Source organism: Melopsittacus undulatus, chromosome 1 (genome assembly GCF_012275295.1).
Source record: "Melopsittacus undulatus isolate bMelUnd1 chromosome 1, bMelUnd1.mat.Z, whole genome shotgun sequence".
NCBI lineage: Eukaryota > Metazoa > Chordata > Aves > Psittaciformes > Psittaculidae > Melopsittacus > Melopsittacus undulatus.
In genome coordinates, this window is record NC_047527.1 from 96,757,832 (window position 1) to 96,781,025 (window position 23,194).

General features: G+C 37.9%; 1 protein-coding gene across 1 annotated transcript in view; it reads left to right on the forward strand.

The window, feature by feature from the left end:
* Positions 1 to 510: 510 nt before the first annotated feature.
* The window catches only part of SLC9A3 (solute carrier family 9 member A3), a 45,846-nt gene continuing 23,162 nt past the window's right edge, over positions 511 to 23,194 (forward strand). The window contains exon 1 of the mRNA XM_005149850.2: positions 511 to 706. Coding sequence (XP_005149907.2) covers positions 511 to 706 — 196 coding nt within the window. The remainder of the gene's footprint in view (positions 707 to 23,194) is intronic.

A 23,194-nucleotide genomic window follows, 5' to 3' on the forward strand; every position in this document is an offset into this window, starting at 1 on the left:
CCCGAGCACCGAAAGCTCAAAGCCATTTCTTTAGAACTCCCATGTGCCCACAGCCGAGCCGAGACTGTAGATACAGCCCACAGTCTGCTGTCATCCCCTCAGCGGAACGGAGCTCCCCTGCTGATCCCGAGCGGTGCTCAGTCAGGACATCGCTGTCTCCGCACTGCAGGCTCCGCGGGAGCGGCAGGAAAGCTCCGCCTCCGGCCATTCGGGAACAGCCTGATAAAGGCAGGTGCGGGCAAGCAGCAGGACCCTAGCTAGAAGCATCTGCCTATGCAGCGACCCTGACCCGTCCTTGGCCACCCCATGCAAAGCAGCACCTGAGCCAGCCGGTGTGGCAGTGCCGACGGTGGCGGGATAGGACCCTTTCTGCCTCCTGCACCCGTGTCCCGCGGTCCACAGTCTTCGGTCGCGTCTCTGCGAAGGGACAAGGACCTCGCCCCCAAGGACCTCCGAAGAGGCGGGATTTCTCAGGGAAGGGGAAGCAGGATTTTGTTGTGTGGCTTGGAGATGAGGCAGCTATCTGGAGTGGGGTTCCTCCTGGGGCTGATGGCTCTCCCAGTGGCGCTGGGACAGAGAAGCTCGGGAAGCCCTATAAATAGCAACCAGTCTCAAAGCTTTGCCATCGTCTCTTTCAAATGGGATCACGTCAAGGACCCTTATGTCATTACACTCTGGATACTCGTGGCCAGCCTGGCCAAAATCGGTGAGTAGAGTTATATATTAATACATGTTCTTTCCCTTCCTCCTTTCCCTTCTCCCACCCAGCGTAAATGAAGAAAGCTTATTATAAGTCCACTGACCCATTTTCAGGGGGTTTACTGTATTCTGTCCTGATTTCATAATATTGCCCTACACAGTGCTCAGCAATGTGATCATCTTCTGTCCCGGTGGGTTATTTAGCTCGTTTTCAATGCCCAGGACTGTGGTTGTGGCTTCCCCACCTGACTTCTTGAAACCTTTCATTACTGTTGCTCCTGGGAAAAACTTCTTACAGCAATGAAACAGAAATTATTGCTTATACAATGCCTATTCCAATTTATGATATACTAGTGTCTTGATTATGACTGGTTGCTATATCAGCTAGCACTATCAAAAATGGACCCTGTGAACTACACATATGAACTTAGTCTTCTCCACTTGCAGCACGTTGCTGAATTACTGTAAGAGTGTGATTTACAGAGAAAGACGATGTGTATTATTAGACCTTCTGATACAGCTGAAAAAATACAAGCTTTAGAGCAGGTAGAATTTTCTTCAAGAAATTAGAATCTATCAGTGAAAAACAGGGACTTAGTCCAACTTCAGTGTAGTTTAAGTGCATTTATATGAATGCTCTGTTATGTTTTGATCTGTGACTTTTCTATAATCAATCATATTAATAGTGCTGCTGAACTAGAAGAGTCACTGTTTAACTGGAATGTATTTATTATCTTGATGCTATAGTTTTCAGTCCATTTACATTTGGATCTAAAAACAGACCTTCAGTTTGGCTGACACTCAAACTGTCATTTTTAATTTTCAATTAATCACCTCTAAACCAATTTCAACTCAGAAGGTATGATCAGCTGAAAATCCTAAAAATACTTTTCTGTACTTGTACTATTAATACTCATTTGGGATACCAGAATCACATTCCATGGATTTTTCATGTCACAGAGAGAATGGAAGATGTAAAAAGGTGTGCTTAGGTATGTTCTGTCTAGAGCATAAGCACAGAAAAGTTTAGGTGGAAAAATGCTGTCTCCAAATAAAATATTTTAGAAGTAAGAAGGCGGTTATGTAGAAGTGATACTGTCAAGTATATTTTAGTGATACCTGCATCTTGGGTTTCACTTGCTTAACCACAGATATATATAAACATCTGAATCAATGTTGGACTACATCTTTCAAATAGTTTGTATTCAGATGGTTGCTGCATTACCTCGATTACATAAAAACAGTTTTGTCTTAATTGACTTTTATTGGAGGGTTATATCAACTAGAAAGCTGGGGAAACTACATACAGAAAAAACAGTGACAACACTGAGTCTCTACAAAATTGTGCTAACTAAACTAATATACAGGTGGTTTATTTGAATCTACTTCTTGAAATACTCTTCTAAATAAGTATATACCCTTTGTGTTATTAAGGCTTTGCTGTTTTGTACATGTGCCACAGTTGTATAGAGTAATAGCATTGCTGCACGATCATATCAGTGCTGTCTGAGAAACCCTGTGAAGCTATCGGAACAGTTAGATTGTTGTATACTTAAATTTAAATGGCCTAGATTAAGATTAGCTTGGATTAAGATGAGCCAATCTACTGTGAAGTCCTCATTATAAACTCTTGATAAAACACTTATTGCCCTTGGAGTTTAGGAGCTGGAAGTTGCTGGTTCTGCACTTCTTCCATAGCTGCACAGAGCGTGTCTCTTACTAAGAGATAGTATCTATCAACTTCATCATTTTCCTTCCCCAAAGATGTCAAGCTTTGTTCTTTTCTCTCTTCACATTTGTAATTGCAATCCTACACTACTCTGGACATCGTCTCTGAAGAAGCAATGGACAACTGCTGTATTCCACTTAGAGACAATGAATGCTCCTGCTTTCCCCACTGGTCAGAAATAAAATACAGAAAAGCAGAAATGTATACTCACTGCTCATCAGCTTATTAATGAAGAAACCATGAAGGTGTTCATATAAGTCAATGAGAGGGGGAAATGGAGGGGTGGGTGGGAAGCTCAGCCTGCCAGCTTTCTATCTGCCTTGGTACGTCAGTGGTTCTGGAAAGTAGATCAGAAGTGTATCAGATTTTGAATGACAAAATCCTATGCCGGTTCAAAGTTGTTTTATAAATACAAAAGCAGGTAGAAAAGAACTGAGGAAGAAAATTTAGAACATCTGCCATTATATCTCTTTACTACCTGAAGGAGGCCAAAGGTAAAGCCAAAATGCTGGTGTGTTGCTGGGGAGGCAGTGTTCCTACCCATGAAAACTCCTCCATGGCTACAGATCGGCAGAGCTATTTTACTGGTGGATGATAGGGTAATGCATCAGCAAAACGTTTTCTGGGAATTGCAGTTGGTAGCTGGGGATGAAAGGTGCATGAGAATATTTTCCCTTCTCTTGCATTAGAATAACTTTAGGGGTTTGTGGGGGTTTTGTTTTGGTTGGTTGGTTTTTGTTGCGTGTTTCTGGTTTGGTTTGGGGTTGTCTGTTTTTTGTTGTTGCTGTTGTTTGTTTTTTTTAAAAAGTTTCAGTTATGATGTATATGGCTTGTAGAAACATGCATATAATAGAAGATTCTGGATTTTTTGGGACTTGATCATGTTGTGTACATTCAGAATGTAAATTGGTGAAGACAAGGCATTCAGCAACATGAACTATTGTATGTAAAATCTCAGAAGCATCCCAAATATATGAAGAAGTGCCTAATGGTTTGGGGTTCGTGGGAAATAAGCTGCTTTTTTTATTTTTGTGTGTATGAAGAATACTCGCATCTCTTGGGCAAGTCTAAGTATTGCTGCAAATGAAACTGGAAGAAGAGTCTTTATACAGTTTGCTTTCATACGCTATATGAAATAAGTTAACATGTCTGTGTATAATATGAAACTTCCATTGCATGTCAGTGTACTGTTTTACACTATAATCGACTTGACCTTCTTCATTTGAGGTGTTCCAACTCTTCATTCTATGGTACACAGTGTTCCACTTTGACTAATGATCTTTATTTCCTCTATTGATAGGCTCTCTTATCACTTCAAGTGAGTATCATTATAGGATAAGGCCAATAAACTACTTACATGTGTAAAGCTAAGCCAGAAAAACATCTTATCTAAATGAAGAAGGTACATGAGGTACAGCTGAGAACCCTCCCAGTGGGCTTCAGGTGTCTACTTTCTGGCACCTCAGTTCTCCAGATGAAGAGAGCAATGTCAATGAAAAAAAAAACCCCAAATACACACTTGTGTGTATACAGACACAGACTAGGGCACTGATAAAGAATGTAACATTTTTAAACAACATACTTGCAAAATATAGTTCTGATTTAAGATTAAAGACACATACACATTCTCCAGCCCTGCACATGCTTTCTACGTTCATTTTATCACGTGTTCTTCTCCTTTCTATGTCTTTAGGAGATCACATCTTGAAAATAACTTTTGAATAAACAGACATGTAGAAGACACAAACAATAGCAGGGAAGCCTGATACAAGGAAAAAAACCCAACAACAAGCCAAAACCAAAGAAGCAGGAGGGAGATCAGAAAACAACTTCAGAAACAAGTAGAAGGAAAGGAATAATCGGCTCAGGAGCTAAAAATGGGCAAGAGAAGAAATAATTTAAACTCTGAATATTGTATACATTTTTTTTCTGAGGATATTTCCTGAGATGATGTCATTTTTTTAAAAAAAAAATAAGTACACTTTTTACTTAGGCTGTATGCACTGCATGCTTCTATACTTGTTCATAATCCTAGGAATCAGAGAGAGATTGTATTTCTATTTTCATTGGAGGTTATGTTGCGAAACTGGTAAAATTCCTCCTTGTGGTTTAAATCCTTTTGTGGATGTCTTCATTCTTCAGAAGGGTAGTTAATTTTTGTCCCAAAATTAAATTAAAACCAAAACAAAATACCTTCAAAGCAGTCTTTCTGCTTTTAACCCCCTGAAATTGCTCAGTGTGGAACAGATAAGCAACTGTAAGAAAGAGTGGGAGAGGGAGAGTGAGTGACTAGGAACAGGAATGAGGAACAGTACATAACCTTTTCATTATCTGTGATTCAAACCTCATGCCAACTGTTTTCGTTGGTATAGTTTATGCCGAGTCCAAGAATGACACAAAAGCTTTTTTCTTTTCTTTTTTTTTCTTTACATGTAAGGGCTTTTATACTAGAAATTTAAAAGTGGGAGTGAAATTTTAATCCAGGATAGCTGGTAAATCTCTCTTCAGAAATGCCACTATACTTTGCAGGATGGGGAAGAAGTGATTCAATAACAAGGAAGAAACATTTAGGAGAAGGATGGCCTAGTGATATCTCAAAGATCCTGTGTCAGTTAGGCTTACCGAGTCCATCAGCTCTTCAGACCCCAGAAGGACATGAGAACTGGGGTTTAAAACACTCTGTATCTCTAAGTTTACAAAAATAGGGGTTCCTGCATAAGCTCTACTTTGTGCCTGTTCATATTGTCTTAAAGCACTCTGAGAAAGGAGTTCTTCAGAGAAATTTGTTAACACAATTGCTGTTGAGAATTTTAAGCATGTTAGGGATGGGCTAGAGAAGGAACTGTGAAATGCAGGTCTAGCAACCCATCCAATTTAGACTCCTGGGGCAATATTTTCTTTGAAGAAATCAATACCCCACCCTCCAAAGCAAACTGTCAAAACAAAAGCCCATTTGAATCCCAAGTTTCTCCTCCTGGCATTTTAGCACTAGTCCTGTCAGTTACTTAGAGAAAGTGATTTAGTGTATTGTTTTAATAAAAAGGGGGCAAAAAGTGAGAATAGCTCTGCAGTGAATAACAATTCTAGGAAGAAATGTTGAAGGATGCTTAGCAGAAGTTTATTGGAAGTATTTAACTGAAAATGGAGTCAGAGACACCACCAGACCCTGCAAAGCTTAAACTACCAGCTTTGTCATGATTGTAGTGCTTGTTAAAAGCTGCTTTCATTAGCAGGTGATAACATGAAAAAGAACTTTGCATTGTGACTAGGAAGTCTTGACTTGGTTATCTTCCCCCATATCCTCCTAAATAAGATAACAAGAAAAAAAAAATATTTTTGTTGTGAACTTAGTAGAAGCTGGAACAGGTTGACATAGTTACAATAGAGGCACATGTATTTCCTTCATGAATATAGTTTTTTATTATTTATCTTAAAAAATATATTAGGAGTGCTATATATCTGTGCTGGCAACCATGTTGTGTAACGGGTCTCTTCATTTTAGTAAGACTCTGTATTCTTGCAAGTGCTGCTTATAATACCTGTGAGCTAGGAATATTTAGTACGGTAAAAATCCCTGCCCTCCTAGGAATTACCATTTGTATGCAACATTTTAGGGAGCTGAAAAGAATATGTCCAACATAGAATAATAGCTTTGCTTTCACAGTCCTAAGGACAACTGTATAACATATCTTTCTTAAGTGGATGCCTATTTCCACATTTCATTGCCATTTTACCCTTGCAACCTTACTTATTCTTTTCCTGTCCTTCCTGCCCCCTTGAAACACACATTTATCTTCTTCTCCCTCCCCCTCCAGGTCTTGCAAGTCTCAAGTCTTAATTATTTAGAGTAGGGAAGAAGATATCAGGACAGTATAATTTGACAAGATTCAGATTACATCCCCTGACGAATAGCAAATGTACAATGGCAACTTGTGTGAATTACATAAAACAATGGCATGTTGAGAATGGCCCTGAATTGAATACAGTTCAGGCATGCATACCTAAGAAAGGATCTCTGCCATCAATTACTTTCAGGCACCTGTGTGCAAAGTGCTTGGTGTTCTCTGTAGAACAATGGAATCCTTTTAATGCTGCAGTCTTAGGACTGTTGAAACCATTGATTTACTGTCTTCGGAGCTAAAGCCACTTATTACTAAGAGTGATCTACAAACCCTCCAAGTGACTATAAATCTCCCGTTGTAATGCAGCAGACCACAGGTCTACAAGTAGTAACTGCAAGCAGCAAAACCTTTTAGGTGTACACAGGTTCTCCAAGTGAAAGGCTTTGTGAGGTCCTCTTCATTTTTGTGGAGCTTTGTGATAGAGATGTTTAGCAGGGATGCTGGTATGAGAAATTATTACTTTGACCTGACAGTAAGAAAGTTGCTTTTCCAGTTGTTTTGACTCATACCACCAGAAATTTATCAAAAGTCAGTGAGTTTCACCACCATTTTGCTTAAACAAATGTTTTGAATTCAAATACAAAACTTATTTTCCCCCTACTTACCATGTTCTAATTGCTCTGAAGTAATGTGGTAATGGATTACTGAGGTTTATTGTACCTTCTGTATGGCTTGTTCTGTTCCAAGATGATGTGTTGAGTCTGAAGGCATAGAAGAGTATTTCTAACCTTTTTGCTTTTTCAGGAAATTGTCTCTGATTTTTCTCATCTTTCTGCATTAGTTTACTGCAGAAAAACTAATGTCCTGAACAACTAGGGGCTCTAATTATTCTTCAACTTGCTAATAAGTGGCACCCATTTAAAATTATAGACCATTAAAACAGTCTGGGTGAACTGCAGAGCATGGCCTGTTGACTGTGTTCTAATATTTTGATTCCTTTTGTAAAACATCTTACAGAGTATTTGTTCCTATGGCAGGAGTTACTTGATACCCAACTGGCTGTTAAGTGAAGCACTGTAAAGTCATAGATACTGAAACTACTGGCTGACAAGGAAGAGCCAACCGAGATGGAATACAAGACCTAAAATGGAAACACTTTTAATTAAGGGACAAATATTTAATGTTTATTTATGGGAGAATAAAATTATAAAATTGAAAGATATTCTGAAAGGCCTTTGCAAAAGCAGGGTTTTGAAGTAAATATGGACAGTTTTCTCCTTCCTCAATAACTGAAAGTAGAAGTAAATCTGAAGTCATTAATGTGTGCCTGGGTGAGTTTTGTTTCTATCTTTCAAAAGAAAAAATGCTTAAGCCTCTTGTCAATCCCAAATGTTAAAATAGCAGTAGTTACACACCAAGAAGGAAAATTAATAGATTGTATACCAGTTTTCAAAACCATTTAGTTATTATTTTCTCTGCTTCAATTACAGTTCCTTAAAAGGGGAAAGAAAGTTGGAAGTAGAAGCTTTTTGGATTCATTCACTTCCAAAAATTGGGCTTTGAGGAAAATATTAAATATTCAAAAACCTTTATAGGTCTTAAGCCAGTAAGATTTCATAATGAAAATCTCCCAGGTGTAAACAGATTGCAAACTGATGGAGGGACTTGTCCAAATAGTTAACAGAAAGGCAGTTTTATATTTTGCCGTAGTTAAAATATTCTAACTCATTCATTTTAATGAATATTTTTACATTGTTTTGGTGGTATAATAGCATTCAGGAACTAGATGACAGAGATTGTCATCTAGTAATAGTTGTACTGGAGGTAAGTTGTTGTATAATAAAACTAAATATAATTGTAGTATGGAGTTCTTACAATGCTCCTACTCCAGAGAAACGACAGTACTGATGTCTATCAGGATGTAGATTTTTCAGGCCTTGACAGCCTAGACATATATTTAACAAATTCATTTGATAAATGTTATTTAGTGGTTTAAGTGCAGTATTCATGCCACAATGAATAAACAGTGTTTGAATGCATGCTGTTCTGTTCTAATGCATAGTCTAGAGTTTGAACTGCTATGGGATTTGGGTTGAATTCAGTTGCTAGATTTTCCACTGAAATAGCTCTGGTCCTTGGCTATTCCATCTTACTTAATTCTGGTGATGTCTTTGGGATGGTAGTGAACTGGGAAAAGTAATATTTCAGATTGGATCAGTCAGTGATAAGGGGCTGTGTTTAAGGCTTAAGTTAGTGATACAGTGTTCCCATGATATAACTGTCTCTGAAGCTGACGACTAGGGAGAAAGAACAGAGGAATACATGCATAGTGTCCTCTAACACAGGCACCAGTTTGGAATTTTACTGAACATGGAGCCTCCTATAGAGTTCACAGAATCATAGAACACAGAATAGTTGAGAATGGAAGGGACCTGTGAAGATCATCAGGTGCAACTCCCGTGCTAAACCAGAGCAACCTACAACTGGTTGCCCAGGATCATGTCCAGACAGCTTTTGAATATCTCCAAGGATGGAAACGCCACAATCCTTTGAGGCAACTTCACAGTGAAAAAGTGTTTCCTGATGTTCAGAAGGAACGCCCTGTGTTTCAGTTTGTGGCCACTGCCTCTTGTCCTGTTACTGCGCACCACAGAAAAGAATGTGGCTGTGTCACCTTTGCATCTTCCCATCAGGTGTTTGCATACATGGATGAAATCCCCCCCCCCCGCTTGAGCCTTCTCTTCTGCAGGTTAAACAGCCTCAGCTCTTTCAGCTTTTTCTTGTATGTGAGATGCTCCAGTCCCTCAGTTATTTTCCTGGACCTTTGTTGGACTCTGTCCAGTATGTCCATGTCTCTCTGGTATTGAGGAGCCCAGAACTCAACACAGACCTCGCCAGTGCTGAATAGAGGGGAAGGAGCACCTGCCTTAGCCTGCTTGGCAATACTTTGCCTATTGCAGCTCAGGATACCGGTAGCCACCTTTGCTACAAGGGCACATCACTGGCTATGTATACTTGGTGGTTACTGGGACCCCTAAGACCCTTTTTGCCAACCACCTTTCTGGCTGAGGGGCCCCTCCTTCCCCCCTCCCATCCTCCCCCCAGCATATCCCTGGTGCATGGGGCTCTTCCTTGCTTGCTAAACTCCCCAGTGTTCCTGTCAGCCCATTTCTCCAACCTGTTGGGGTCCACTGGTTAGCAACACAACCCTCTGGCCTATCAGCCACTCATCCCAACTTTGCACCATCAGCAAACCTGCTGAGGGTACACTCTGCCCCATCATTCAGATCATCAGTGAAGATGCTGAACAGGCCTAGACCCAGTACTGACCTCTGGGGTAGACCACTAGTTACAATTTTCCAATTAGATTTTGCATCACCGATCACTACCCTCTGGGACCAGCCGTTCAAAGTTTTCAATCCACCTCACTGTCTGCTCATCCAGCCCCTACAGAAACAGCCTGGGGGACTATGAGGCTCTTATGGGAAACATCGTCAAAGGCCTTACTGAAGGCTCAGCACTAGCCATTTTTCTGTTCTTATCTATCAGGCCTGTCAATAATGCAAGTTAACTAGGTGGGTCAAGCATGACTTCTCTTTGTGGAGCCATGCTGACTACTCCAGAAGAATTTCTTGTCCTTGATGTGCCTGGAATTTTTTTCCAGAATTAGTTGTTCTATCAGTAAGACAGGCAGATCCTGGTGTTTGGATTAGCAGTGTTCACATGTGGATTGCCCTTTTCCCAGGTCCATCCACCTGGTAAAAGAAAGCAACATTTCTGCATGCAGTTTTGATGGAATCAGTATACTTTGATTAACTGGAGCAAAATTGCATGCTAAGATGCAGATGAGAGGGGAATATATGGTGGCCATATGAATCCTAGAATGGTTTGGGTTGGAAACAACCTTAAAATTAATCTAGTTCCAACCCCCTACCATGAGCAGGCACAGGTTCCCATCTTCCACTGGACCAGGTTGCTCCAAGCCCCATCCAGGCAGGCCTTGAACTCTTCCAGGAATGGATCATTCTCAACATCTCTGAGTAACTTGTGCCAGTGCATTACCACCCTCATAGTGAAGATTTTTTTTCCTATTATCTAATCTGAACCTCCCCTCTTTCAGTTTAAAGCCAGTCCCCCTTGCTCTATCACTACATGCCTTTGTAAGAAGTTCCTCTCTGCCGTGGTTTAAACCCAACCACATAGTCTCTCTCTCACCCCCCCCCCCTTTTCTTTCATTCCACCCCCCTGCCACTCCCAGAGGGATGAGGAGGAGAATCGAAAGAATGTAACTCCCATGGGTTGAGATAAGAGCAGTCGAGTAACTAAGGTATAACACAAAACACTACTGCTGCCATCAATAATAATAATGATAAGGGAAATAACAAGGGAAGAGAGTACGATACCATCCGCCAAAATGAGCCCAACCCAGAAGAGAGCAAGCCCTTCTGGGTAACTCCCAGTTACCTCCCTGGGCATGGCGTGCTGTGGTATGGAATACCTCTTTGGCTAGCTTGAGTCAGGTGTCCTGTCTCTGCTTCCTCCCGGCTTCTCCTCCTCCCTAGCAGAGCATGAGACTTACAAAGTCCTTGGTCAGAGTAAACATAACTGAGCAACAACTGAAAACCATCAGTGTTATCAGCTCTGCTCCCAGGCTGAAAGTCTGCACCAGCTACTAAGAAGGAGAAAAATTGACTGCTACTGCTGAACAGAGGACACTCTTACTTTGGGTTCCCTATTTCTAATTTTTTTTGTCTCAAGAACATGGCCTTCTGTGATCTCAAAAAGAAGAACCCCCAAACAAAACAAACAGATAAAAACCCAAACCAAACAGCAAAAACCCCACCAAACTATCATTACAGTTCTTTACTACAGAAAGCATCAAGAAATTTCTTAGACCATCATAGTTAAGGCCATGGTGGTCTCCTATTACTTCCCTATATGATTCTCATTTGTCTCCTATTTTAATTTAACTTCACAAAGACCATACCAGCTGGGTAGGACAACATTTTGACTATTGAACTGGTATTTTGTCAAGGTACATTATTGAAGTGTATATATTGATACAAAGATATTTTGAGCTCGTTTATCTGTTTAGATTAGTTGCCATGGAAGATCATTAGTGGAGGAGAGTGCATTCTCTTTCTGAGTAGAAAGAATGCATAAATACTGTGATTATTTTCACGTTTCTTTAACATTTCCTATCATAGATGTCATGCGGAAAAGAAATCGTATTTTTATAGACAGTCAATGAATTTGAGTGCACAATCTTTCTAGTGTAACAAGCTGAGTAAGATAGCCACATTTAAAAAAAAAAAAGGAAATTTCTCGTAGGTCAACGCACTGATCAATAATGAAAAAAGTAGGATAGGAAGTACTATCAGAAAGAGCAGTATAGAAGCTACAGATGAGACTGCATAAAATTATGTACTTAGATTGTGAGGGAAAAATAAAAAGAGCACAAAGTATTTACATATTTTTCGTTGTGTCTAAATTAAATTATTAAATCCTTAATTTGTTGGCTTTTTATCATAAAGAAGATGAACATTTGACTACCATGTGATGTTTTCTGTTAACACACCTTCTATTCATTGAAAACATTTTGTCATAAAATACTGTCTGACAGGTTCTATCACTGCATCCATTAGTCAGAATGTCTTATAGTGAATCAGTAAGATAAGAGTTTTTAGACTTTGCTCTGTAGAACTTCAAGAGGATAGCTTTTTCTCATGGGCAATCTGTCCTCAGGAAGACTCATCCAGTGGTTCTAGATTTTGTCTTGTGTAGGACAGTGTATCCTAGAGGATGCTATCTTTTAGAGGTGTAAAAAGAACATATACAGCAAGGCTTAGTTTTATTTCCACTAAGGCGGTATTTCCTAGACAAGGTCAGTAATCAGCATCATTTTGTTCTCTTCAATGTTATGGTAAGTATTCCTTCAAAACAGAGAGACACCTTTCTATCTTCTCAACATAATCCTGTAAGTCTTAATTTTATCTGTACAGGATTATACCTAACAGTTTTTTTAAAAAGCAAGATGGTGCAACTATCCACAGTTACAGAGTTTTCTGGTTTAGTATTTGCCTTCTTTCTATTTTTTTTTTTATTTCTGTGTTCCACAATACCATGCCACAAAGTCTACAATTCAAGATAAGAACAAAAGATAGGTTGAACTATCACCTTCTCTGTTTTACAATCAGGCCAGTTATATAAGTTGCTGTGTAGCATCCCTAACAGAGCCTGAAATGTGTTTCCTGTAGTGCTGAAAACTTACACTGCTTATACAGTAAGTGTCTGGAAATAGAAGACTGGTTTAGTTACTTTCTTCTTAGTAATACTTAGAAATAAAGAACAGATCAAGTTGGGAAAATACACATTTTTCTTTCTTTATGTGATAGCTATGACACTGAAGTCAGTGAAAGAGAAATGCTTTGTAATTCACTTTCCCCCTCTTTGCCTCTCAGGTTAATTCAATTTTCAGATATTCTCCGATCTGAGGATGAGGTTATTACATTTCACATGAGTCTATAAAAAGGGCTGCCACATTTCTCACAGACTTAAAGGGAGCAAAAATTCCTTAGTACATAATATATTAATTTTATTTCCAACCTGATATTCCCTAACATTTCAATAAATGGAAGTATGTCTTGTTTTCCTGTCTGGAATACTTGTACTGAAGAAAATGGTAGTAAGCAAAAGCTAAATCTTTCTGCTTTGAGACAAAATTATTCTTTTTGAGCACTCAATAAAGTATCTTAATTCTTGCCTTTATTAAGGTATAGAACATAATTTTCAAGCCATGTTCACTTGCATAATGCTGTTTGGTGTTTGAAAGTATGAGGACGTAAAAACAGCAGGAGGAAATATGAAGTTTCCTTCTGTTTATTGTGATTTAGAAGTAAAGATTAAAACCAGTCCAAAATAAATCTGCCACTGTAGGTGGAAACTCAGCTTGTATATAAATATTGAAGCTCTTATGTCAGGAAAGACCTACCCAAAAGGATGACTGGTCTATAGCTGTATTTCCTCTTACTGCCTGGTATAGTGTGTGATCTTTATCAGATGATGGAGGATCCCAATGTGTTAAGTAGTCAGTAAAATCTTGTCTATATTGCTCTCATCTGATAAAGGCTTTATGATCAAAGTCAAGTGAAATAGTACTACAGTCAACAGAAGTGTTTGTGCTGTTGTGCCTAAAATACAATATTTGTACCTGGTGTTGAAAGAAGCCTGGAAGAGTCCATACTTTAGGAACAGTTTATCAGTTACAAATATGATGGAAGTACAGATAAACAATCAAGCAGATTCAGAAGCTGATAAACCAAACAGTCATAGCTGAAATGAAAATAGGAAAATGCATCCTGTATTTTATTCTAATATCCCAAGTATATTATTTAGATGCTACTGAATGTGGCAGGAAGTGAAGAATTCATAGACTTAAAGAGAATATAGCTGAAACTTGGCTGCTGTCTTGACATTTGTTCATCTCTTTTTAAACTTCCTATTAGGAGTAACAGTATACTTAGGTAGAGGAGTTCAAGAGATTAATGGGAAAAAAAAGTAGTATTAGCAGAAAACTATTAAGTTTGGCTGTTCACAACACTTTGTTTTCAAACAAAAATGGGATTGATCTACCTGTATTTTTTACTTTATATTTGGTATAAAGTAGTGTCAGTTCAACTACATCTTTCTGTGCGGTTGATGCACTTCCATACCAGCAGTCTTTTTCCAGAACCTATCCTGGTATTTACATGTATTTGAAGATGTTACATTAATTCTTTTAGAACGAAGGCCAACACTGTACTCCCTTTACTGGACATGAGCAGGCAATGTGTCCTCATAGCCCAGAAAGCCAACCATATCCTGGGCTGCATCAAAAGCTTGATCAGCAGGTTGAGAGAGGTGACTGTGCCCCCATACTCTGCTATCATGAGACCACACTCGGAGTACTGCATTCAGATATGGGACCCCTAACATAAGAAAAGCTGAGAGTTGGGATTGTTCAGCCTGGAGAAGAGATGGCTCTGGGAAGACCTTATTGTGATCTTTCAGTAATTAAAGGGAAATTAAAGAAAGATGGTGGCAGACTTTTTAGTAGGACGTGTTGTGATAGGAAAAATGGTAACAGTTTTAAACTAAAGGAAGGTAGATTTAGGCTAGATATAAGGAAGACATTTTTCACAATGAAGGTGGGAAGGTACTGGCACAGTTTGCCCAGAAAGGTGGGAGATGTCTTATCTCTGGAAATATTCAATGTCAGGTTGGACAGGGCTCTGAGCAGCCTGATCTGGTTGAATGTCCCTCATTGCAGGGAGTGGACTAGATGACCAAAATAAGGCTCTGGCAAAATTTGAAACCTTGCGGGGGAACAATAGCATTCTCTTTCAGTAGCAGCTAGCCAGGTACGTTTCCTCAACTTCTCTCAAATTAAGCTTGTTTTCAGTTTCAAGCAAGAGCTACTTGGCATTTGTGATTTTACTTTTTTTGTCTGTGGGCATCACTGCTAAATTTGTATGCCTTAATATTAATTTAATTTACTGCTGTAATCAGAATATTTCCACTGTAATACCATGTTACTCCAATTGTACTAATCAAAATCTCGCCAGGGTGGAATATAGAGAGCAGGAAGCAAAGCAGTCTACCAAGGAAAGTGCTTTCCTACCCCATGACTTGGAGCAGCCTTCATAGCTATTCCCCCTAGCTCTTAGGCATTAATTATGTCCTTCATGTCCTTCCTAACAGGCAGCAATCCTTACCATGCCCTGCAAGAAGCAGTACTAGGGAAGAACAGGAAGTCCTTATAGAATATTTCAGAGTTTCAACCTACTGTTGGAATTTATAAAATCATTTCTTATGTATCTTCTTTTTCTTCTTTGTACAGTGAACCTTAACCAAGGAGAAGAACTGGTTCTTGTTTGTGTTCAGGCTTTGGTAATTCTTTACACTATTTGTCATGACACCAGAACAACTGTTCCCATATATCACCAGTAACCCATTTCTTTGCAGTGTTTTGTCTGTATGAGCAGAAGCCAAAATATTCCCAAAGGGAGACCTTTATTTTAATTCATTTATCATATTAAAATGAAGGTCAAAAGGAAAAAGAATTCTAAAATTCATACTGTGAAATGAGTTAACTTTGCTTTTTTTGTAATTTCTTTATTTAACTTGGTTCTCTCATGTTTAAAAATAAAAATAATTAAAAAAAAAGCTTTCATTATTTGTCAATAAATTTCAGTGAATTTTTTAAGATAACTTAAAAGCTGGAGCAGTTTCAATGTGTACCACTAGTATAAAGTAAATCATTGTGTTCATGCCCTAAAATGCCTTTTTATTTAATTTGTAAAATCAGCTGGACTTTAAGACCTCTAGCAATCATTTTAGTCAAAACTACATTACTGATCAGAAAATTACTGCTAATTCTACTTATAGTTATTGCCAACCCTTTAACATTTAATTGGAAGATGTTATGACAGAAAAGTCATTTTTATTCTTTTGTATACAGAGTAGCTCTAGAATGTAAGACCCTTCAACTGTAATTCTTTATATTTCTATTCAGTATGTAACACCATGCACTGACAGCATCTAAACACAGAAAACTCATAGTAACCCTCAATTCAGGAATTATGGAATATTAACTTGAGCAAGAAAATTGTCTTTCAAACTTAACTCTAGTACATTTGCATAGGAAATTATGCAGTTTTATGAGACTTTTGCTGTCCTGTTTTATATCCTCTACTATACTTCAAGGTGTTTCTAATGTGCACTTTGCTCTCATTTTGAAATATTATTTTTGACTGTTCCCATTTTTCTTTCAGCTCCATAAGGGCCAAATGGTACCACGCTTGCACTGCAGTGGGACTGCTCCTTCAAACAAGAGCTGTTTGGCATAATTATGATAAAACCTGATTGCTTATACTTCATTATGTTCTAAGTGCTTATAGAAGTAATAGTTGCTTACTCACACACTTCTTCGAATTTGACTTGGGGCTATCTTGTTATGTTATAACCTATCAAATGGGAACCTTGACCTGTATGTTGGTTGCATTTTTAATTACTAACATATTTTGTTAATTGTTCACCTACAAAGAACAGCAGCCTAAAATCTCCTGTTTAATGAGCTCATTACAATGCTGTACACTTCTTTAATGGTGGTCATTACATATGTGACAAATAAAGAAAGCTTTCTTGAGCTGGATAAAACCAAACTCAAACCAGTTCATCTAAACAAGTTACATATGAAGGACTTTGTGCTTTGCTTAGGAAAAAAATGTCCAAGATTAAGTATGAATAGTATTAATAGTAATGTTTATATATTTTAAGACAGTATCCAAGGACCTATAAAAAAAAGGTTTTTCTTGCTTGTTACACAATACACATATTATTTCTCTAATTTTCTTCAGATATAAAATAACTCTGAGACATAAATTATTTCTGAGGTTTTGTGGTTTTTTGGTTTGTTCTTTTTTTTTCTTCCAAGCAAATCTTTGTATTTTTGCTAGATTTGGTAAAAGCATAAGGAACTGATTAACAAAATAAGTTAAAATCTAAGTAGTATTGTTTAGAATAAATCAGTAAAAGCTTTTTCTTTAAGGGTTTTGTACTACTTATACATAAGCAATTCAAAATGGTTAAACCAATTTGTAAGACTTGCAGAATATTGTTGTCACAAGGTCCACAGAACAGTATCTAGAGGACTATAAAATATGCTGTGAAACTCTTGATCAGGAAAAAAAAAATGGAGCACAATTTGTTGATAAAGATTAGAAAGGCAATAAGGATCAGTTTCAGCCGTGTTGTGTCTGCTCAAACATTTCCTGGACAGACTAGAAAGGCAGTTCCCTTATGCTTTGAATCCTTGCTTCAGCAAAACCACTCTTGGAACACAATGGACCGTTTTTGTGTGGGTTTGTTTTTTTTTTTTTTCTCCTTGATTTAGGCCAAAATTCATCTGTTAGTATCTAGCTATGCCATGAAGGCTGCTGGTGTGTCTTCACAAAGGCTTAGCTGGAGCAAAAATCCTCTCAAAAGAGGATCATTAAATGTGGTGGTGTGATAATGGAGGGCCTGGCTACACAACTAAATAGGTCTTCTAGTTCTTATGGTGATAATTAAAATACCTAAAGCCCCTGTGCAGGCAACATACACAACTGTAATTAGTTGGAAGGTATGCCTACGGCTATGCAGGCAAGAAATGCTGTGTTTGGTAATGTAGCAAGGGTAGAAAACTAATGTAGTCAAGTCATGAAGGAGATCTTACAAAAGAGATCCAGTGTGACTGAGGTCAGTGGACAGGGATGCGAAACTGGCATGTCATGAAAATAATGAGTTACAAGGACAGAACATAAAATGAAAGACACATGAGTACAGAGAAATGAAGTATAGCAAGTGCAGGAACTTTATTAGAGAGCTAGTAGGTTGGTAGGACTAATGAGAAGTAAAAGGAGCCATAACAGATCATAAGAAAAATATACATATGGGAAACTTCATTGCATAGGAATTTGTATAAAAAATCTTCCCTTAGTAAAAGAGTGGAGTAAGTAGAAAATGAACTTAAGAGAAGAATGTGTCCTTGAACAAATATATGAAATAGATAACAAGTAATACCAAATATTTAAGGAGAAGTAGCAAAAACTCTGGAGAAATTTGAGGTTAAAGCTTTAGAAGTACAGAATCCTGGAATGCTTTGAACTGAAAGCGACCTTAAATCCTACTTAGTGCCAATCCTCCTGCAATGGGGCAAGGATACCTTCCACTAGACCAGGTTGCTCCAAGCCCCATCCAACCTGGTCTTGAACACTGCCAGGGATGGGGCAGCCACAGCATCTCTGGGCAAGAACCTCTGCTAGGACCTTACCACCCTCACAGGGATGATTTTTTTCCTAATGTCAAATCTAAACCTTCCCTCTGCCAACTTAAAGCCATTCCGCTTTGTTCAGTCACTGCATGCTTTCATAAAAAGTCCCTCTCCTGATTTCTTGCACGAGTACCCCCTTTAGGTACTGGAAGACTGTTGTAAGGTCTCCCAAGAGCTTTCTCTTCTCCAGGTTGAACAAACCTTGGGTAAGAATAAAGTTGCTCATCAAATGGAAGGCAAGGTGACTGAAGAGTGGAAGAGACCTGCTGTTCCTAAAACAAAATAGAACAACGACAAAAAAAAAAGTTAAACACTAATGGTCATTACTGTTAAGTAATCTAATCAAATGCAACAGTGAAGTTTTCTAAGGAGTTTGTAATGTCAGTTGTTTAAGGAACATTCACTATTAGTCTAGAATAGGTAACGTGCAGAATGAAGCTTACATACATTGTCTTTGTACCATGAGAGGACCACAGCAAAGACTAAGGACAGCCAATAAATATCAGCGAGCGATTATGAGACTGTTAGTAAACCAAGAGTGATAAGTTATTTTGAAACAGTTCAGCTTCTTGAAACAAACAAACAAAAAAAAAGGAAGAAAAGGAAATACACGGTTCTCTGCCCCCACATCTACACACAGTTCCTACGCCATGAATTTCACAACCTCTGCCCAGGGAGTTGTATAGGCTATACCAAGCATTTCTACGGCACTGCTGCTTCTTTCTTGACATGGCAGATGCAGCTGGTTAGTCTGAGCTTTATTACTCTAACTAGCTGCGAATAATGTGTGGAGATACGGAGGAAGAGTGTGACCAGTGATGCATAGCTTTTAGGGATGGTGGAAGGAAAATAATCCCTTCTTGAAAATCTATGCTCCATATTATAGACAATGTGGCCATTTTTTAGTCAGGTAGACCAACATAATAAGAATAGACTGGGACTTCCCAGAAGCTTTTGGTCTGTATTCCTGCCCAGCTACTACTGAGAATAACTGCAGAAAGGATAGAACTAAACAGTTTTTGCATAGAATTCACCTCCTAAGCGCTAAGGAGAACATAAATAGGTAGATAAGAAACACAAATTGCATGTCTGCCAGTCAGAGTCCAACTGTTGGAAGATGCTTAGAAGAAAGGTTTCCCATTGGGCAGAGTATTCTTGGAAATTAATTCCACAGAATCCTCTTCTTAAGTAGCTTCCATGTTGTGCCATTACAGGAACCTGATTATATACTGCCTTGGAGATACTGTTATTTACATCTGTGTAAAAACCATGATGAAATTTTAGCAGTTTGCTCTCACTTTAGTCAATGGCAAGGGTTCTCACCAGTTACAGAGAATCAAGTCTTGGATCTCCAATTAGAAGCACTCATGGCTTGATTTAATATGACAATTTCATCTTTATAAGTGAAAATACAAAGTCAGACTTGAAAAATAGACTAATAGCATACTATCAGTGCTTATTTGACACACTAGCAAAAATGCATATGGTAGACAGAATCAAAGAATCACAGGATCATTATGGTTGGAAAGGACCTTTGGAGATTCTCTAGTCCAACCCCCACAGCCAAGCAGAGCCACCTAGAGCTGGTTATACAGGAACACGTCCAGGCAGATTTTGAATGTCTCCAGAGAAGGAGTCTCCATGACCTCCCTGGGCAGCCTATTCCAGTGCTCTGCCACCCTCAAAGTAATGAAGTTCTTCCTTATGTTGAGGTGAAACTTCTTGTGTTTCAGTTTATGGCCATCACTCTGTGTGCTACCACTGGGCACTACTGAAAAGAGTCTGGCACCATCCTTCTGGCCCTACACCTGTAGGGGAGCAGTGATAGGCAGAGCTGAGAAATGTTTGCAGATTCATATCTATGCTTTCATGAGAAATGTGAAAATTGTAAGTCTGAAAAAAGAGGTTGAAAATCTTCATCTAAATTTTTTTTTTATTCTTTGCCCTTAGAAATCTGCTAAGTTCACTGAATGCTATTAATTCCACTAAAGGATTTAATCTAAGTTACTGCACTTTAAAAAGGTGTGAAAAAAATAACTTACTTCTGAAAGTATATTTCTTTCTTGGAATCAAAAAAAGCTGGTTCCCTCATTAAATCATAGATTGCTAATTTATTTTGTCTTTCTCATTGGATATGTTAAATGTCAGTCATTTTTCTTGGATCTCTAAGGAAGTGTCAAAAAATTCACAGAAAGTTTATACTATTGTTTCTTAACTTTGTAGAAAGCTTCTAATTCAGGGATACTCAGCTTGAATTTAAACACAGTTTGCCCAGTAGCCAGTTCACTTTTAAGCCAGATTTCCGCATACTGGATGAAAGGCATATATTTAATCTTTTTTGCCAATACTGTGCCTAGACTTATGTAGATGAATTCTAAATGATAAATGCTAAAATTTATAGATTAAAGATTGTCCTTTGTGCTGTTATTTCTTTTTTTCAATGGACAGTCTAAATTTTTTCTTTTTTTGCTCTTTCCCTCTTCTCATTAAAAAATATTAATGTATTTTTCACTAGTAACAGTAGTGAAAATAGACTTGATTTCATCTCCGGGTCCCTCACAGAGTAATTTGTCTGAGTAGCACTGTATGTTATCCTTCCTGATATTTGTAATTTTCTTTCATAACAGAATCAAACTAAACTCCTTGACCATTATTGCTGCATTGTATTTTACTCCTTAGTTAGGTGGAATACCTTGTCATTCTAGATATTTAAATGTAATTAAAGCTTCTATTTTGTCATGGAGACATAATTCATTTTGTGGGACTATTTCTGGATCGCTCCTAAGCAAGTGAAGTCCAACTTTATGAAATGAATGTACATTATTTCAGTTTGTAAAACATTCTGAGTGTATTTGGGACATAACTTCAGGATAATGAATTTTTAAAAATCCATCAAGGAGTGAATTTGGAACTACTCTATCAATTTCTATAAATGTAACAATTCTTCATAATGCATAGTCTTGATTGAATGTATTTTATTTATGTAGCCAGGAAAAAATGTCAATCACTGTAAACACAAATATTAACTCAACCGTTGATCTACATTTTAAATTAGTTTTAAGCTATTATACTGAATTTAATCAGTTGTGGTATTTTTCTGTTACATATTTCTATGTTTATATACACTAGGTTTTCACCAATCATATTGCATCCTGTCTGCCTACAAAGTTAGCTAAGCAGTTCCCCTAAAACAAATACAGTTTAATGTTCAGATTTTGCCAAAGCCAAATGCAAAAAAAAAAAAAAAGGAATTGGAGAAGAAACTTCTCTAGAGCCTTGTTCCTTGTTCATGCAATAACTTTCCTGTCCACAGCTGCATTTGTAACCTAGCTGAGAAGAAGAATTTATTGCTGATAGTATTAAAATCCAGTACAGATAATCAGTTGGTTGGAGTTAAAAAGAGATATGGTGTAGCTGATTCATTGGGAACATGTGACTTCTAGGACACAGTGATATAATCAAAAGCAGGTTGGCTTCCTAGTACTCATTAAGAGAAACTGGTTTTGATTGTAAAGATGAGAATTCTACAGAAGATGAATTTTACCTGGATGTCATTTTTTGGGGGTTTTTTCCTAAATGTCTAGTTCCAAAAAGTCTTCACAGGTTTATTTTAAATTCTGAACTTTAACTTCTTGTAGTCATGGCTTATCTACAAAGAGTAGGTAAAACAGTCTTGGGTTAGTAAGACTAGCTCAGCAACATTCATTTCCATGGATAAGGAGATAATCCCTACTCTGTGAGGTGATAAATTAGTTGATAATTCACTGACTGGAAATTCTAGGAATCAAGAATGACTAGTAAGAAAGACTTTTGAGAAAATAAATGCTACAATTTATACATACGGAATAGCAGCTAGTTTGGTTTTCTTTAATTTCTTCCTTTTTTTTAATGGAAGCTCAAGGGAAGAGAAGGAAATTAACTGGGAAAGACACATGATATAGAAAACTAGCATGGTTTAGCCAACTCCACTGAAAGCAGTTTGCTTTCATGTGTGATTACTGTTGTATTAATCCCACTCTGAAGCTATGTTCTAACATGGCTTAGGGTTCAAGGTTTGTCTGCAAACACTTGGAAGCATCTACGTTCATGCTCACTGTTGGTATAGAGCAGGTCATCATAATTTTTCCTTTTTGTGTTTTCTATTCTGATTAGGCCATGGAGGTTATACAACTAGTAGGACCTATCTTACTATGTGTCTGCTATAATGATAATGATGCCTCTAACATTGCTTGTGTAGATACAGCCAAAATGAAGACAGAGAGTTAAGGAATGGGGCCCTTAAAACACCCTAAAAGGTAACTAGTAAATATTTGACTAGGGCAAATACTTGTCTGGGAGGAAAAACAATGGTTTTTGAGTAATCTGGTATATGCTTGCTACGTAGTCATAGGAAAGATTCTTCCATTATACCTTGAAAAGCTAGAATTCTTAATGATGTCTTCTTGTGCAAACTAGTTTTGAGGTAACTTGCATCAACATTGTAAAAGCTTCAACACAGTTCTAGGCTGATGCTCAAACCAGAAACTCAGTGGCTTTTAGTAGAATTTTCTTCCTAAAGTGAAACTTGCTTTTTCAACCCAAAGCTATGTAAATAAGATCCCAATTATTGGACCAATATCACAAAGTGCCAGGGCTCAGACCATCTGGGACATATCTAAATTTAAGATAAACTTGAAGGAAATGCTTGCAGAAATACCAATAAAGTCAATTAGCACACCTGTGCTTCCTTATTATCAAACATCCTTGCCACCTCCTCCGTTTTCATGTTCCATCTTTCTTTCTGTTCTTCTCTCTGCCTTTTTTTTTATTATTTATTTTTCATAAATCTGATACCTAACAAATGCACTGAAAATATGTTGCCATACGCATTTGCAGTCTTATTCGCCTTTCTGCTGTCCTGCACAGTTGATTTTTTCTCTCTTGGCCTTGCCATCTTTTCACACATTCCACTGTCTAATTTTCTCCCCCTCTAATTATTATCTAGTTTAATAGTCTTACCACACCATACAATTACATAGTTTTGTATAACAGGTTTCATGTATTCTTCATCTTTATTAACAGATTTGACATACT